This window comes from Schistocerca piceifrons, chromosome 3 (genome assembly GCF_021461385.2).
Source record: "Schistocerca piceifrons isolate TAMUIC-IGC-003096 chromosome 3, iqSchPice1.1, whole genome shotgun sequence".
NCBI classification, from domain to species: Eukaryota; Metazoa; Arthropoda; class Insecta; order Orthoptera; family Acrididae; genus Schistocerca; species Schistocerca piceifrons.
In genome coordinates, this window is record NC_060140.1 from 571,905,168 (window position 1) to 571,922,642 (window position 17,475).

General features: G+C 38.9%; 1 protein-coding gene across 1 annotated transcript in view; it reads right to left on the reverse strand.

The window, feature by feature from the left end:
- Positions 1–17,475, reverse strand: part of LOC124789440 (myosin regulatory light polypeptide 9-like) — a 117,118-nt gene that overhangs the window by 67,529 nt on the left and 32,114 nt on the right. Inside the window, exon 2 of the mRNA XM_047256790.1 lies at positions 218–664. Coding sequence (XP_047112746.1) covers positions 218–664 — 447 coding nt within the window. The remainder of the gene's footprint in view (positions 1–217; positions 665–17,475) is intronic.

Genomic DNA, 17,475 nt, shown 5'->3' on the forward strand with positions numbered 1-17,475 from the left:
TGCGATATTGCAGAATTCCAAGTGAGTAATATTTTTGTTGCCTTGCCTGATGTTTCACAGTGAAATACAACACAGAAAGAGCCCGGTCATCATATTAGTAATATCAAAATACAACAGTAAGGCTCATCACTGAGAGAACTTCATGTCTAAATATGATCTAATTAATAAGGACATAATTTAAAAAATAAATAACTAAAAGCATGAGATAACATCTTACCTCTCGCAATTCTTCAAGTTTAGCTTCATCCATATCTTTGAGCAGGTCAACATCTCTCTTTGTTGCAGCTGGTGGTGGAACATAATCAGGTTTAACCAGTGGTCTCTCAGAAATGTCTGCAGGCACAAATTCTGGTTCCATTATCTTTTGTGCCGGAGCTTTTTCTGCCTGTGATTTATCTGTTGTAGGTTTTGGATCATCTGAAATGCCACTGACAGTGGGCTCATTATTTTTTTGAATGTCTTTAGATGGTTGATTTGCTTTTGGTTGATCAGCTAATTTAGTTTCTTCAGTATTTTGTTGTCCCTTGGTTTTCTGTGGAGTTGTCTTTACTTGTTCTGTTTGTTCATCTTGTTTCTCATTTTTATTAGGGTCAGTTCCAGTTACTTTTTCCGTTGTTTTCTTTTCTTTCTCCTTTGTTGATCCAGCTGTCTTCTTTTTCTTTGGCTTTCAGAAGATAGATAGTGTTAAAAAACAATAAGTGAAAAGATAATACTCTTAGAATGAACTTATCACTGAAATTTGAAGTAAGAAATGTGTGTATTTGACATGAAAAAAGTGAGACTGGAACAAGTTCTGAAGTACAGTGTTGACCAAAGTAGTATCGTTACTGTGGCTTTGCAATATTAAAAGACTGGTCAAAGCATAACTGTTAGAGACTAAAACTAGTAGGAGACGCCTGCTAGTTTTGTACTATATAACCAGTGCTTTGGCTAGCCATTTAAAATTGGCAAGTTGCACTTACTAACAATGTTGCTGTGGTCAGCACAGGACTAGCTTCCCATTCTAGTGTAAGCATGATCTGATGACTGTTGCTTGTCAACCAAAACTGGCAATTATTGAGTTGTAATTACATCTTATTGCAACCAATACCATTAAAATTACAGTAACTAATACAGATCACTGTGCCTCCCTCACCTTACAATACCAAATATTACAAACATTTGAGAGACAAAATAGAAGATGTAAAAAATAGAATTATTTGTTAGGGAGCAAAAACGGAAAAGTTTTTGAATTCTTATAAAAAAAATTAAATATTAAGACAGCTTTTATTGTAGCACATAACGTGTTTGTGTTTACTTGAATTGTTTGCTTGAAATACCCTGAGTTAAATGAGAAAAACAGCCGGAATGTTTATTTTTTCTGAAGAAAGGAGAATCAAGCAGAAAAGGGAAAGTCTATGAACACGAAAAAAGTGATAAAAAGAATAGTGAATCACAAAGAATACTATGACAAGACTAATACAAGAGACAACTCATTTGTAACACAGGTACTGCTGAAGATGAAAGAAAAATTTCTGTAGAGAATAGTTTTGTTGTGTGGCATGATTGTTTAAGTCACACATAAATAATTGTTTAAGTCACACATAAATAATGCCCCATAAAAACAATATTTGGTGAATTTACTATGACAAACATTTCAGTTACTTGGTGAAGTCATCATTTTATGAGTCACTTGAGGTTATGTTCTAATACAGTGATGATTATCTGAGTAGGGTAAGTGAAACAGGTCTTTGGAGAGGGGAGGGAGATACTGACAAGGTTCAAATGGCTCTGAGCACTATGGGACTTAACATCTTAGGTCATCAGTCCCCTAGAACTTAGAACTACTTAAACCTAACTAACCTAAGGACATCACACACATCCATGCCCGAGGCAGGATTCGAACCTGCAACCGTAGCAGTCCCGCGGTTCCAGACTGCAGCGACTAGAACCGCACGGCCACCGCGGCTGGCAGCTGACAAGGTGCAGTCATAATTTTAGTGTCTGATAAATGGGAAAATCAGATGTACAACACCGACAAAAAATCTGTTTGGCATAATACAATGAACAAATTGTGAAAACAACAATACATAATAAGAAATACTTATGACAAAAAAATTTCTCATTCGGAAACTAAAAGTTTACAAAACAGTTGCACAACTAAAACTAAAAAATGCAAGTGAAATTTATTCCATTTTTGCAGCTTAAAACGTGACTGTATTCAAAACATTGGAGGTATGAATTAAACTACGCCTTCAGTCACAACTTTTTCGTGTTTTATTAACTACACGCTGCATTTCGGACTCTGTGGGTCCATCGTCGGGCGTAATTTGTCTTAATTCATGTTTTATTTCTTCTCTTGAATGAGGTGAAATGCATATTCCTGTCACGAAGATGTTTAATGTAAGGTTATGAATTTCGTAAGTCGAACGTGGAAAATATGTGCAAAATAGTGGAAAAGAAACAGTGTAAACTTACCACATAATACAAGTGAAATTATTTTCAAAACAACTAACTTTTCAGAAACAGACAGAATAATCAACATAAAAAGACAGCTGTTTGTAACATGCATAAAAAACACTAAGAAAACTGTCACAGGAGACTAGCTCCTAATGTAGTGTTTTACAAGCAAATAGAACCAGCAGTGGTCATGATCAGGAAGATTTACATCTTATTCTTTGGATATTTAATCAGGAAACAAAATCATCCAGAGAATGATAAAAGATATTCCCTGCCCTTTTTTAAACATACTGTGTCATAATTATCTTGTCTCCATGACTCAATTCAATACCTCTTCATTGATATGATGGTAAATAATAAAACAGAAGTTAAAAACTGTAAATGACCAGAAATTCAAATGTAACTTATAAGCATATTACACTACCTGTTTCTTCTATTCATTACCTAATTTTAGTCTCTGGTAATATTTGAGGGACCATTGCTCATTTTAAATACAAGCTATCTGTAACACACACCCTAATAACTGATATAGTCACATAATTTTTGGATGTATACTGATAGCAAACAGTGACTGAATGTTAATAACCAGAAAAGTAACAGCTTTTTCATCAGATTTACATATGTATGTGTGTATGTGTATAAAGGGTGCTCCTGACAAGTAACATGAACTTTTTATCAATAACGTTAGTCAGAATCCAGTGTGATTTAGTAACGTATTATAGCTGAGCTTCTTGAGTAGTGTATAACTGATGTATTGTTGTTCACCATGGTACTCCCATTGTATATGATTTTTAAACACTGTGAGCAAATGGATAAGTGCAGGAACGAGACTATGAAATTGATGCGCTGGGCATTTTTACACTGCCCTCTAAGCAGAGTGTGAAGTAGCAGATGGTTTGTTATATTTTATTTAGCTCATCTGATAATATGGAGCTGATTGTAATAGATGACATCAGATATCTGAATTATGTCCAATGTTTCCAAGGAAAAATATTAATTTTTATATGTATGTGCACAAGAAAATCATATAGTGACTTACTGAACAGAGAGGGCTCTGGGACAATTTGTTAAACAAATTTATTCCAATATAGAATGTATCTTTCTTTCAAAAAACTTATATTAACTGAGTTTTCATCTAAGTGTATCTTTGATGTTGTGTTGCTGTATATTTCACCATTTTTGTGTAACTATTAACACCACCATTATACTGGTGTTTTCATAATAAAAATATATGGAAATGGTAGCACTAGTAGCATTTTAAACAGTGCCTTACACACAGATGAAGTTTCTATATGGACTGTAACATTCTTTTTTAGATTTAAAGAGAGGTCTGCAAGGAGATTGTTATGTACTTTTCACAATATTCACTGTGGTAAGATTGAAGGTTATCATGCACCATATGATGCGGTTGCTGAGCAGTGGACAGGCACACAATCAAGATGATGAATATTGTATCTCACTTTACAAATCTCACTTTACAAATATCTTTTTTTCTCAGAACAACATACAGACAACAAATTTTACACACGGTGGTCCATTGACAGTGATCAGGCCAAATATCTCACAAAATAAGCATCAAATGAAAAAAATACAAAGAATGAAACTAGTCTAGCTTGAAGGGGGAAACCAGATGGCGCTATGATGTCCTGCTAGATGGCCCTGCCATAGGTCAACTGGATATTAACTGCATTTTTTAAATAGGAACCCCAATTTTTTATTACATATTCGTGTAGTATGTAAAGAAATATGAATGCTTTAGTTGGACCACTTTTTTCGCTTTGTGATAGATGGCGCTGTAATAGTCACAAATAAGTACGTGGTATCATGTAACATTCCGCCAGTGCGGGCGGTATTTGCTTCATGATACATTACCCGCGTTAAAATGGACCATTTACCAATTGCAGAAAACGTTGATATCATGTTCATGTATGCTGCTCGGTATCCTGGACGACATCATCCAATTGTCTGGACCATTCGCTGTATACACTCCTGGAAATTGAAATAAGAACACCGTGAATTCATTGTCCCAGGAAGGGGAAACTTTATTGACACGTTCCTGGGGTCAGATACATCACACGATCACACTGACAGAACCACAGGCACATAGACACAGGCAACAGAGCATGCACAATGTCGGCACTAGTACAGTGTATATCCACCTTTCGCAGCAATGCAGGCTGCTATTCTCCCATAGAGACGATCGTAGAGATGCTGGATGTAGTCCTGTGGAACGGCTTGCCATGCCATTTCCACCTGGCACCTCAGTTGGACCAGCGTTCGTGCTGGACGTGCAGACCGCGTGAGACGACGCTTCATCCAGTCCCAAACATGCTCAATGGGGGACAGATCCGGAGATCTTGCTGGCCAGGGTAGTTGACTTACACCTTCTAGAGCACGTTGGGTGGCACGGGATACATGCGGACGTGCATTGTCCTGTTGGAACAGCAAGTTCCCTTGCCGGTCTAGGAATGGTAGAACGATGGGTTCGATGACGGTTTGGATGTACCGTGCACTATTCAGTGTCCCCTCGACGATCACCAGTGGTGTACGGCCAGTGTAGGAGATCGCTCCCCACACCATGATGCCGGGTGTTGGGCCTGTGTGCCTCGGTCGTATGCAGTCCTGATTGTGGCGCTCACCTGCACGGCGCCAAACACGCATACGACCATCATTGGCACCAAGGCAGAAGCGACTCTCATCGCTGAAGACGACACGTCTCCATTCGTCCCTCCATTCACGCCTGTCGCGACACCACTGGAGGCGGGCTGCACGATGTTGGGGCGTGAGCGGAAGACGGCCTAACGGTGTGCGGGACCGTAGCCCAACTTCATGGAGACGGTTGCGAATGGTCCTCGCCGATACCCCAGGAGCAACAGTGTCCCTAATTTGCTGGGAAGTGGTGGTGCGGTCCCCTACAGCACTGCGTAGGACCCTACGGTCTTGGCGTGCATCCGTGCGTCGCTGCGGTCCGGTCCCAGGTCGACGGGCACGTGCACCTTCCGCCGACCACTGGCGACAACATCGATGTACTGTGGAGACCTCACACCCCACGTGTTGAGCAATTCGGCGGTACGTCCACCCGGCCTCCCGCATGCCCACTATACGCCCTCGCTCAAAGTCCGTCAACTGCACATACGGTTCACGTCCACGCTGTCGCGCCATGCTACCAGTGTTAAAGACTGCGATGGAGCTCCGTATGCCACGGCAAACTGGCTGACACTGACAGCGGCGGTGCACAAATGCTGCGCAGCTAGCGCCATTCGACGGCCAACACCGCGGTTCCTGGTGTGTCCGCTGTGCCGTGCGTGTGATCATTGCTTGTACAGCCCTCTCGCAGTGTCCGGAGCAAGTATGGTGGGTCTGACACACCGGTGTCAATGTGTTCTTTTTTCCATTTCCAGGAGTGTAGTTATATTATGTAAGGAAACAGGAAGTGTTCAGCCACATGTGAAACATCAGCCATGACCTACAACAAATGATGATGCCCAAGTAGGTGTTTTAGCTGCTGTCGCTGCTAATCCGCACATCAGTAGCAGACAAAGTGCACGAGAGTCGGGAATCTCAAGAATGTCGGCGTTGAGAATGCTACATCAACAACGATTGCACCTATACCATATTTCTAGGCACCAGGAATTGTATGGTGACGACTTTGAATGTTGTGTACAGTTCTGCCACTGGGCACAAGGGAAATTACAGGATGATGAAAGATTTTTTGCATGCATTCTATTTAGCAACAAAGTGTCATTCACCAACAGCGGTAATGTAAACCGGCATAATATGCACTATTGGGCAACGGAAAATCCACAATGGCTGTGACAAGTGGAACATCAGCAACCTTGGTGGGTTAATGTATGGTGCGGCATTATGGGAGGAAGGATAATTGGCCCCCATTTTATCGATGGCAAGCTAAACGGTGCAGTGTATGCTGATTTCCTACGTAATGTTCTACTGATGTTACTACAAGATGTTTCACTGTATGACAGTATGGCGATGTACTTCCAACATGATGGATGTCCAGCACATAGCTCGCATGTGGTTGAAGTGGTATTGAATAGCATACTTCATGACAGGTGGATTGGTCATCGAAGCACCATACCATGGCCTGCACATACACCGGATCTGACGTCCCTGGATTTCTTACTGTGGGGAAAGTTGAAGGATATTTGCTATTGTGATCCATCGACAATGCCTGACAACATGCGTCAGCGCATTGTCAATTCATGTGCAAACATTATGGAAGGTGAACTACTCGCTGTTGAGAGGAATGTCGTTACACATATTGCCAAATGCATTGAGGTTGACAGACATCATTTTGAGCATTTATAGCATTAATGTGATATTTACAGGTAATCACACCGTAACAGCATGCATTCTCAGAAATGATAAGTTCACAAAGGTACATGTATCACATTGGAACAACAAAATAAAATGTTCAAATGTACCTACGTTCTGTATTTCGATTTAAAAAACCTACCTGTTACCAGCTGTTCATCTACAATTGTGCGCCATATGTTTGTGACTATAACAGCGCCATCTATTGCAAAGTGAAAAAAGTGGTCAAACTAAAACATTTATATTTCTTTACATACTACATGAATATGGAATAAAAAATTGGGGTTCCTATTTAAAAAAACGCAGTTGGTATCCGTTTGATCTATGGCAGTGCCATCTAGTGGGCCAACCAAAGCGCCATCTGGTTTTCCCCTTCAAGCTAGACAAGTTTCGTTCTTTGTAGTTTTTTCACTTGACACTTATTTCGTGAGATATTTGGCCCAGTCAAGATCAATGGATCACCATATATATATATATATATATATATATATATATATATATATATATATATATATATGAATATAATAGAGGGAAACATTCCACGTGGGAAAAATATATCTAAAAAGAAAGATGATGAAACTTACCAAACAAAAGCGCTGGCAGGTCGATAGACACACAAACAAACACAAACATACACACAAAATTCTAGCTTTCGCAACCTATGGTTGCCTCGTCAGGAAAGAGGGAAGGAGAAGGAAAGACAAAAGGATATGGGTTTTAAGGGAGAGGGTAAGGAGTCATTCCAATCCCGGGAGCGGAAAGACTTACCTTAGGGGGAAAAAAGGACAGGTATACACTCGCACACACACACATATCCATCCACACATACACAGACACAAGCAGACATTTGTTACAAATGTCTGCTTGTGTCTGTGTATGTGTGGATGGATATGTGTGTGTGTGCGAGTGTATACCTGTCCTTTTCTCCCCCTAAGGTAAGTCTTTCCGCTCCCGGGATTGGAATGACTCCTTACCCTCTCCCTTAAAACCCATATCCTTTTGTCTTTCCTTCTCCTTCCCTCTTTCCTGACGAGGCAACCATAGGTTGCGAAAGCTAGAATTTTGTGTGTATGTTTGTGTTTGTTTGTGTGTCTATCGACCTGCCAGCGCTTTTGTTTGGTAAGTTTCATCATCTTTCTTTTTATATATATATATATATATATATATAATGGAAGGAAACATTCCACGTGGGAAAAATTATATATAAAAACAAAGATGAGGTGACTTACCGAACAAAAGCGCTGGCAGGTCGATAGACACACAAACAAACACAAACATACACACAAAATTCAAGCTTTCGCAACAAACTGTTGCCTCATCAGGAAAGAGGGAAGGATTGCAGCCAGAGATGGGAACTTTGAGTGTGAGGCCTTTGGGGGTAATGCCAAATGTCAGACAAGCCTGAGAAAATAAAATATGCGAGCGTAATCTGGCTAGGGCGAAGGCATGTTTGCGGAGGGAATGTAAATAAAACTTAATGGGGTCATTGTGGGGGTGTTGTGAGGGTGACATGGTATTAGAAGGTGGAAAGTGTAACATGAGGTGAAATGAAAATGAAAATAAAAATATATGGGGAGAGATAAAGGTGAACCGGAAAGTAACTGGAGATCTGGAATGAAAAAAGGCGAAAAGGTGTTGGTTACAGCTGGGCTATGTTGGACTTGGGTTGGTAGACAACGATGTGCATAAAGGTTAGGTGGTTGTGTTGCCGCCAAAACACGTTAAAGGACGGAGAAATTCGGGAAAATTTCGAAAAAACTGCGTGTAGTATATTAAAAGGAGTGGTATTGTGGTGGCAGATTATGAAAATGAGGCTAACAATTGTCTGACGAAGAAATAATGGCGTTAAAACCTGTGGGAAGCGGCTAAAAATGATCAGTGATGTGGGAAAAACGGAAATGGAAATAAAGCGAAAGTTATTAGAACTGGCCGAAATGGTTGTTTAAAAGGTGAAAGGAGCTGTTTGTGAACTAGAAACGGTGGATATTATAGCGGCGGTAGTGCTGAAAGCGGCAAAAAAAAATATTTTTTTGGTCATGGTTTGGAAGTGGGTTACGTATTGTTGAGTCTATATATAGGCGGGATAAAATAGTATAGCAGATTACGGTAAAAAGGAGAAGGTGAATACAAAGTGAAACTACTGGCAAAAACAGAAAGAGGAAAATAAGACGACAGAAAAGATTTCGAAATGCAACAGTGACAATAACAAACGTAATTGTTGGTTTCAAATTAATGATATCAATATAATGGAAGGAAACATTCCACGTGGGAAAAATTATATATAAAAACAAAGATGAGGTGACTTACCGAACAAAAGCGCTGGCAGGTCGATAGACACACAAACAAACACAAACATACACACAAAATTCAAGCTTTCGCAACAAACTGTTGCCTCATCATATATATATATATATACTGCTACTATTTACTAATTAATGCATGAAATATTTGATTCTTTTTGGAAAAAAATTGGAATCAGTGCTAGACAAAGTAAATCAAATGAGATATGATTTGATGATCTGTGAAGACTTTAAATTTGGCTTCCTTACTAAAAATTGGAACAAAGAGGTTTTCTCAATCATGAAACAACCTACAATTTAAAAGCAGAAGTAAATATTGCTGCCTATGCAACAACAACATGTAAAACAGTTTTAGGTCAATTTCTAGTCAAGATGTGTTTATAAAATATATCACTATAGATTTTCACCTATGTTTTCAGTGCTCTTATAGCTCAAATTCCCACAGGAGATACCAACTGTTCATAACAGTCAGCAGATACAAAAGGTGCACACTATCAAATTCCTAGGCCTCCACATAGACAGTAGGGTTAGCTGGGAACATCATGTCCTCCAGACCATAAAGATTGTCTTCACAATTTTTGCCATTAGAACAATCTCACAATTTAGATACATCATTGTGACCAAGTCTACTTACTTTATGTACTTCATCTCTGCTGTGTGCTATGGAATTATCTTCTAGAGCAAATCACCCACAACAAAGAAAATTTTCCTTCTGTAGAAAGAGGTTGTGTGAATAATGTGCAGAGTAACTCGAGCATCTCATGGTGTAATTTCTTCAAGAAACTTGGGGTACTTTCTACAACTTCTCATTATAACTATCAAATTATGAGTTTCATGTTTGGCAGTCCTGTGGAGTATGAAAGTGGTGAAATGTACCATAACCACAATGCAAGAAGGAAGGCTGAGCTCCACTGTGATCTCAGAAATCTAACTCGGGTACATAAAGGTGTACAGTATTCTCAGTTAAGATATTTAATTCACTGCCAAACTACATCAAAGGCCTATGTAGTAACAGTGCATTACTTATAAATATAGTGCATCCATGAAGTTTCTCTGCAGCAGTGAGCTCCATGTGTCTAGCCTTGTGGGGTGCATAAGGTTGACAGCAGATTCATGTCACTGTATAAGCTAAGGGCTGGGATTCACTCATAGTGACTGCTGTTACGATAAGAAATGGGATTCAACATTGTTACAGTTAAAACAATGAAATTAATTAATTATATGAATTACATTTCAATACACTGTACTCACCAAAATCACAGTAGGTGCTGGAAATGTTTTCCTCTTCCTTTTATCGTAGATAAATTAGAGACTTAAATGTCTCAGGGAAAATTTAATTTAAGACCTATACGGTCACATGTAGTACAGCACTTCCCCATTGCGTCCAATACTGGAGTGCTATTCCAATGTCCGAGAGCCCTGGTAATAGTGACAATATAAGGGGAGATGTGAATTGGAGTTTGTGTTGGGGAGGATATTTGACTTCAGTAGTTTGTGCAGCTCTGTTGACCATAATGCTGTGGTGGTGTAATGGTCAGCCTATCTGCCTAGTAAGCAAGAAGAATTGGGTTCAGGTCCCGGCCGCAGCACAAACTTTAATTCACTTCTTCGGCTTCCGACATTATCGTACATTTATATTTATTTGCAAACACCTTTGCCAAAGTTTCACATGTAATTGAATGCAGATAATCAATTACTATTGTCTTCACAGCTCATCTATTGTCTTTGGGTTATTTTGGTATAAAAATGTTTTAGCCAAACCCCAAAGGAAATTGTCAGGTGGAGATAGGTTCTGGTGATTGCAGGGGACAGAGATCTTTCAAAATTACTCTGTCTCCAAAGATTTCATCTGAAAGTCATAGGGACTGGTGTACCACATGAACAATAGCCTTGTCTTGTTGGGAAAATGAGTGATTCCTTTGATTTTCTTTCAGCAGGGCAATAAATGGATAAATTATCTAGGGTCAACAGACATCGAAAGTGACGGTGCTATCAAAAAAAATTGTCCTTGAAAGTCACACTTGTGTTATGGCAACCAATACTCCAATTTTCTCTGCGTGCACTGGCGTTTCTCTTAAGGCATGTGGATTTTCTGATGACCAAATTCGTGGATTTTGGGAATTAATGTAGCCAGATAGGCGAAACCAAGCATCATCAGTCAAATATGTTCAATCTGAAACACCAGCTTCATGTCAGTTACCAAATCACTGAAACCATCCACAATATGCGACTTATTTTGTATGACCCACATAACGTAATTTTGCACAGCAATAATTTTATATGGATGCATCCCCAGATTTTTGGTTACTGCCTTATGGGCTGTCATGCAAGACTTTAGCCTCTTGCAGTAATCTCCTCAATGATTTTGTTGGACTCTGCAATCTGATGTTTGAAATGTCACCAAGCTTTTGTTCTGTTAAAATAGTGGGCCTACCAGTTCGTTGCACATCATAAACTGGACCTGTTGCATGGCATATACAAATTAAATCATGTACAATGTCACAATGTGGACACCTTGAAGCAGGAAAACGCAATCTAAATTGCCACGTCACATGTTCTGTAAAGCTCCCTTCTACAAGGAAAACCTCTTCCCCTAAAATAGCTCTCTTTGCAATAGAAAGCATTCTCACTACATGTAGCCTGCACAAGAACTAGATAATAACACAACTAATAACTGCAATGCACACACGACATTGCTACCCCCACCATTCCACTGCAGATCTATGGAACACATGCAGGCAAGACTTGAACGTGGTGTCAATCTTACGTGCCCCACATGGTAAGACACACAAGGTTCACCACTGCAGGGAGACTTTTGCAGACGCACAGTATACCAGGTCTGTTAAAAAATTCTGGAACTTTGCCCACAAAATTTTAAACTCTTACATTTTACTTACTGTGCATGGTCTTCTTCAAAATACCCTCCTCCACAAATGATGCACTGCTCCCAATACCGTTTAAACTTCCAGAAGCAATCTTGGTATGCCTCTTGCTGGATCGCACAATGTGCCATTTGCGAATTTTCTTTTATCTCATATATCGTTGCAAATCTTCAACCTTTCAATGGGGTTTTCAACTTAGGAAATAAAAATAAGTTTGTGGGCACCAGGTCTGGGCAGCACAGTGATTTCGTTTTTTGTGCAATAGTCACGCGCCAAAAGGGATCAATGTGTGGGTGCATTATGATGATGCCAGAGCCATGAAATGTATGGCCACATTTCAGGCCGTTTCCTTCTCACATTTTCTTGCAGGCATCACAACATGTCCAGATAGTAACCACTGATTAAAAGTTTATTCCAGTGCCACCAATTCATGATTAAATAATCCTTCAAAGTCAAAGAAAACCATCAGCATGGCTTTGACATTTGACTGACCTGAGAGCTATTTTTGGTGTTAGGGAACCTTCCCCGACCCATTATGAAGACTGAATCTTTGTCTCTACATCATAACTTGTAACACAACAACACAGCGCCAACATATAAATTTTTTCAGCTTTATTAACTATTGATAATTAAATAAAGTGCATAAATTTGTTGTATATATTATTGTGATGTACATATGTTTTAATAATTTCCTGTGTGAAAAATAACCAGTGAAAGAGAATGTAAAGAATTGTAGAAGATGCGCTGCCCAAGTCAGGGAATAGTGTCATGTACACCAAAGAGGTTACTGTTATTGTTGTACTGTCACTGAGTGCAGGAGCGCAACACAGTCAGGCAGTGTCTGTCAGGTAGTAACGAGAGTTGGTTAGTAGTGAATGAGCGGTTTGGACACAAAGGAAGAATTCTGCTGTGAGAGAATGCACGACTTGTTTCTTGCAAGTTCCCAGGTATGGTATGGCCAGGCTTAATGTGGAGAAGTAATTGGGCAGAGTGCAAAGCATTGAGGTGAACCAGTGTTTAAGAAGAGTGCTGGGGGCCAAAGTCAATTGTGGTGAAGAGCCTGTAGCCGTACAATATTGTGGTATGATGAACCTTGTCACACCAACTGCACTGCTATGAAGTAAGACAAGATCAGTTCATCATTTAGAATTGTAAAAGCCTTGCCAGTGTTACTTGTGAATCATTCAGTAACAAATACTTTAGCAATTTATTTGTATTAATGTGTAATCCTCAGTAACACTACCTGACGGATCTTCTCCATATCCATAATTAACTGAGTGTGTCATTAATGAACTGAAAGTAAATGATAAGAAGGGTGAAGTTTATGAAATTGATTAATAGTTTAAATGAAAGAAGACAAAACAGTTAGTTTTTGTGGACTTGCTAATGTAGTGCTGATTATTGACAAATAATTTAACAAAGCAGTATAGTTAACAATATTTCATGTCCAGAGAAATTTGTATGAGAAGTAATTTATGTAACAAAGAGTTAGTTTCTTGGACTTGCTAATTAAGTGCTGATTATTGACAAGTAATTTGACAATGCAATATATTTAACAATACTTCATGTTCAGACAATTTTATATGAGAAGTCATTTACATAACAATAAGTCGAAGTAGCGAACTTGGTAATTATTTTGAAATCCAGTTATTATTATAGAATAGCTAATTTAAATACTAAAATTATTCTTTTCAAAACATTTACTTTTTGCAAAACAGTTTAATAGCAACTAGCATTACAGTGAGAAATGCAGTTCAGTTTTTGCTTAACTGGTTGTGTAAAGATCTAATTTCATGAAGTAGTTGTAAGTTTGTTTTTGTCCATGAGTGGAATTTTCCTGGGTTTATCATTGTGTTTTGATAATGAGCACAAGTCAGTGACTTTGAAACTATCCACATCTGCCAACATGCTATAATATTAACTTAATTTAATTTCGAAGTCAAGAGTTTTAATTGATTTTGCTCGCACTAAGTGAGCTGGTGACTGTTTACATTACTTATCCAAGCAGAGTCAAAATTAATTCATCATTTTGGACAAAAATTTCACTAGCTAGTTTCTGTAGTATTTTGTACATTATTTTATTTCTGCCGATTATTACTGTGCAAAGTAAATAGCACAATAATGACCAAGTTATGACTGCACTGACTTCTTCAGGTAATACTGTCACTTTGGATTCGATGCCTCATCCAAAATTAATATCAAACCATTAGCAACATGGTAATTCTTTAATTAGTCTACCACCTGGTGAGGAAGGAAGGTGATGTACATGGCGCCACGTGGCAGGACTGCTTCAATCTTGTGATTGTCCAGTGGCCTGGACCTTACAAATTTGATTTTAAAATTGACATTGGTTAGTGGAATCTTTGGTCGAACAATAGAAAACCAAAAATGTTGAACTCGACAATCCAGGCATGGCGGCAGCCACAAAGGCATGGGCCAAGTTCAGAATTTTTTACTAGTGAGCTAAGTAGCGACAGTGGGTTGGGTATCTCAATAAACATGGAAGATATAAACAGTGTGGCTATAAAGCAAGAGGCTGATGATTTCTAGCAGGAGTATTTGGGAGAAATGTTCACAGAGGGTGAAATTACTGTACAGAAGATTGAGACAGAAACAAAAGTGGAACCAGTACTAAATCAGGCATGCGGTTTGAATTTGGACAATTCAAGTAAGTTATTTCAAATGACGGGTTCGATGAAAACTGATGTAGGCTCAATGAACTACAGGATGAGTTCAATGAAGACTGAGTTAAAAACTGATACGGGTTCAATGAACAATAGGATGAGTTTGATGGAGAATGGATTAAGAACTGATATCGGTTTGTTAAAAGGTGAAACATCATCTTCAATATGCAAAGATTTGGACAATAAATTAACAGAGAAAGTACGTGAGTTAAGCGACAAGCTTGATGATGAAACGGAGGCTTTAAAGAAATCTATAAGCAGTGAAATAAAAAAGCAAAAAAAAAAAAAAGGATTTGTATAATGTAATGAGTAGCAAATTAACTGAAGATACTGATTTGATCTGTAGGGATTTAGAGACTAAAGTAAACCAGGAAATTAAAACACTGAGCGATGCGCAAATGAAAATCCGCACTGAACTGGATCAATCTATTAATACTTCGAAGGGACAGGTCAGGAAGTTTCAAAGCGAAACAGAAAAGAAATTAAAAGAAACAGCAGAGGTGATTACTACTGACATTCAGGACAAAACTCATTTGTTAGAAGCTGATGTAAATCACAAACCTGTGGAGTTCAAAAACAAGGAAGTAGAAAGTTTGAGTTCTGAAACTAATAAAATCAAAGAGCAGGTAAAAAATCTAGAAAGTGTAGAGAATTTGGCTACTACATTCACATTAGGAGGGGGATATCCTAGTCATGCTAGCTCCTAAATTGAAAAGTTTGATCCGAAGGAAGGGATTCACCCAGTTATTTTCATGGACACATGTAGAAAGATAATCCCTTCATCATTGTCCGAAGATAACTGAATCAGAATAGCAAGGACAAAGTTAGTAGGGGACCCAAGTAGCTGGATAGTGCATGGCACTGATGATGGCCAAACTTTGAAAGAATTTTTGAGGAAATTTGAAGAAAAATACTGGTCTGTTGATAAATAGGATGAAGTTTTGCAGGAATTTATGTAAGCTTCTCCATACCGACCAAGTAAAGAGACAAATACAAAAATGGTATTGCAAGGAGCTATTTAAAAAAGTGGAATATATCAAGGGTCAGATGTCAGAAAGAAGTATGTTAACTGAACTTTGCAGAAAATTACCATGGAGAGTCTGATGCTATCTTATGGACAGAAACAACAAAAAATCTTTTCTGAAGAAAGTTGGTGATACTGACATGTGGTATCATGACAGTGACAGATGGTACCACAGCAGAAACAATAACAACCAGAACAGAAACAATTTCAATAACAACCAAAACAATAACCATCACAATGATTACGATGTGAGCTGTGCTCACACAGACATAGGAGAGGAGGAAGAGGTGGTGGTCATGAAAGAAGTAGTCTTAGCAGCTGAATTTGTGAAAATTTGTGCTCAGAAAATGTGAGTCTGCAACAGTAAAGGGGCAAACTGGTGGGGTTGGCAGTATGCGCCCTCATCAAAGGAAACAATATAACTGTGGTGGTGGCAACAAAGCAAGTGAACATCGGTGGGCTCACATAAGAAATCAGGTGTTTAGGAAACAATGCAAGGGCGATGAACCTTGTGTACAGGACAAATCAGAAGCAATAGCACCTGAAATTGTTTGTGGTGCCAAAGTGACAGAGGGTACGGCACAGACAAGTGATACAGTGGGGCCAATAAAAGAGCAGTGTCCAGTCGTGGAGATGCATATTATTGTAGTTAATGAAGTCAGAACAGTAGGCAATGGTAGGGATTGGCTGAGGCAATTAGGCAAAATGTATGATGGGATAGAGCAGTGGTAAAAAAATAGGAAGTTAAGTTTTGGTGGGAACAGGAGTCAGAGTTGGAGGATGATAATAATTGTAAAGTGTGTGTAATGGTGTGGGCGAGTGATCTGAGGGAGATGCTGCATGAAGCAAATGAAGTTAATAAGAATATAATGAGTACTTATGACTATAGGCTTTCCCGGTGTAAACTATTGATGAAGGTTTCTTGGGTCTTCAGCCGGGTGGTAGCGTTTATATCTCGCGACGTTTCGGGAAGTGTCATACTAACCATCTTCTGGCCAGAAGATGGGTAGTATGATACTTCCCAAAACGTCATGAGATATCAACGCTACCATCCGTCTGGAGACCCAAGAAACCTTCATCAGTAATGAGTACTGTCGATGAGATTAATGAGTACAGTGGAGATGAAGGGGCACGTGAGGTACAGATGAGTAGATCTTTGGTAGATGCCATTTCCAATTCAGCCAAATTTGGCATATTTGATTGAGCAACTGGAGACTGTGGTGTGCAGCCTGATTATGTAGTTTACGACAGCCAAATAAAATTAACAACCAAAACAGATGGTTGTAATTTATACAAAGTCAAAGCAGATGTGATTCGTGAGGGCAATGATAACAATGAAAGTGAAACTGCCGATCAGTTGAGTAATGATGAATTAAGGTATGTTTTGTGTCAGAAGGAAGAAGGGAACAGGGGAAGATGGAAGAAACCCCCAGATCAGTTATGTAGATGGAACGACACCTTGTGGAGCGATTTGGAAGTGGAACAAGACCTGTTATGGGAAGGGATGTGCAATAAATTGAAGCAATGTGATCAAATTATGATACCCATTAGTATATATAGAATGGAAACTCAGGCGTTAATTGATAGCGGAAGTCAGATTAATGTTATGTCACAGTCATTTTATGAGCAAATTAAAACCTTCACAGATATAGTCAAAATGCCTGTTATGGGAGTGAAAGTAGTAGGTGCTGCTGGTGCCTGTAGTAAACTGATTAAGATTCAAATTTTGATGCATTTTTATATTATGGGTGTTACATTTGAACATGGTTTTCTAGTGGCGTCTCAGTTGAGCACAGAAATAATTATGGGCATAG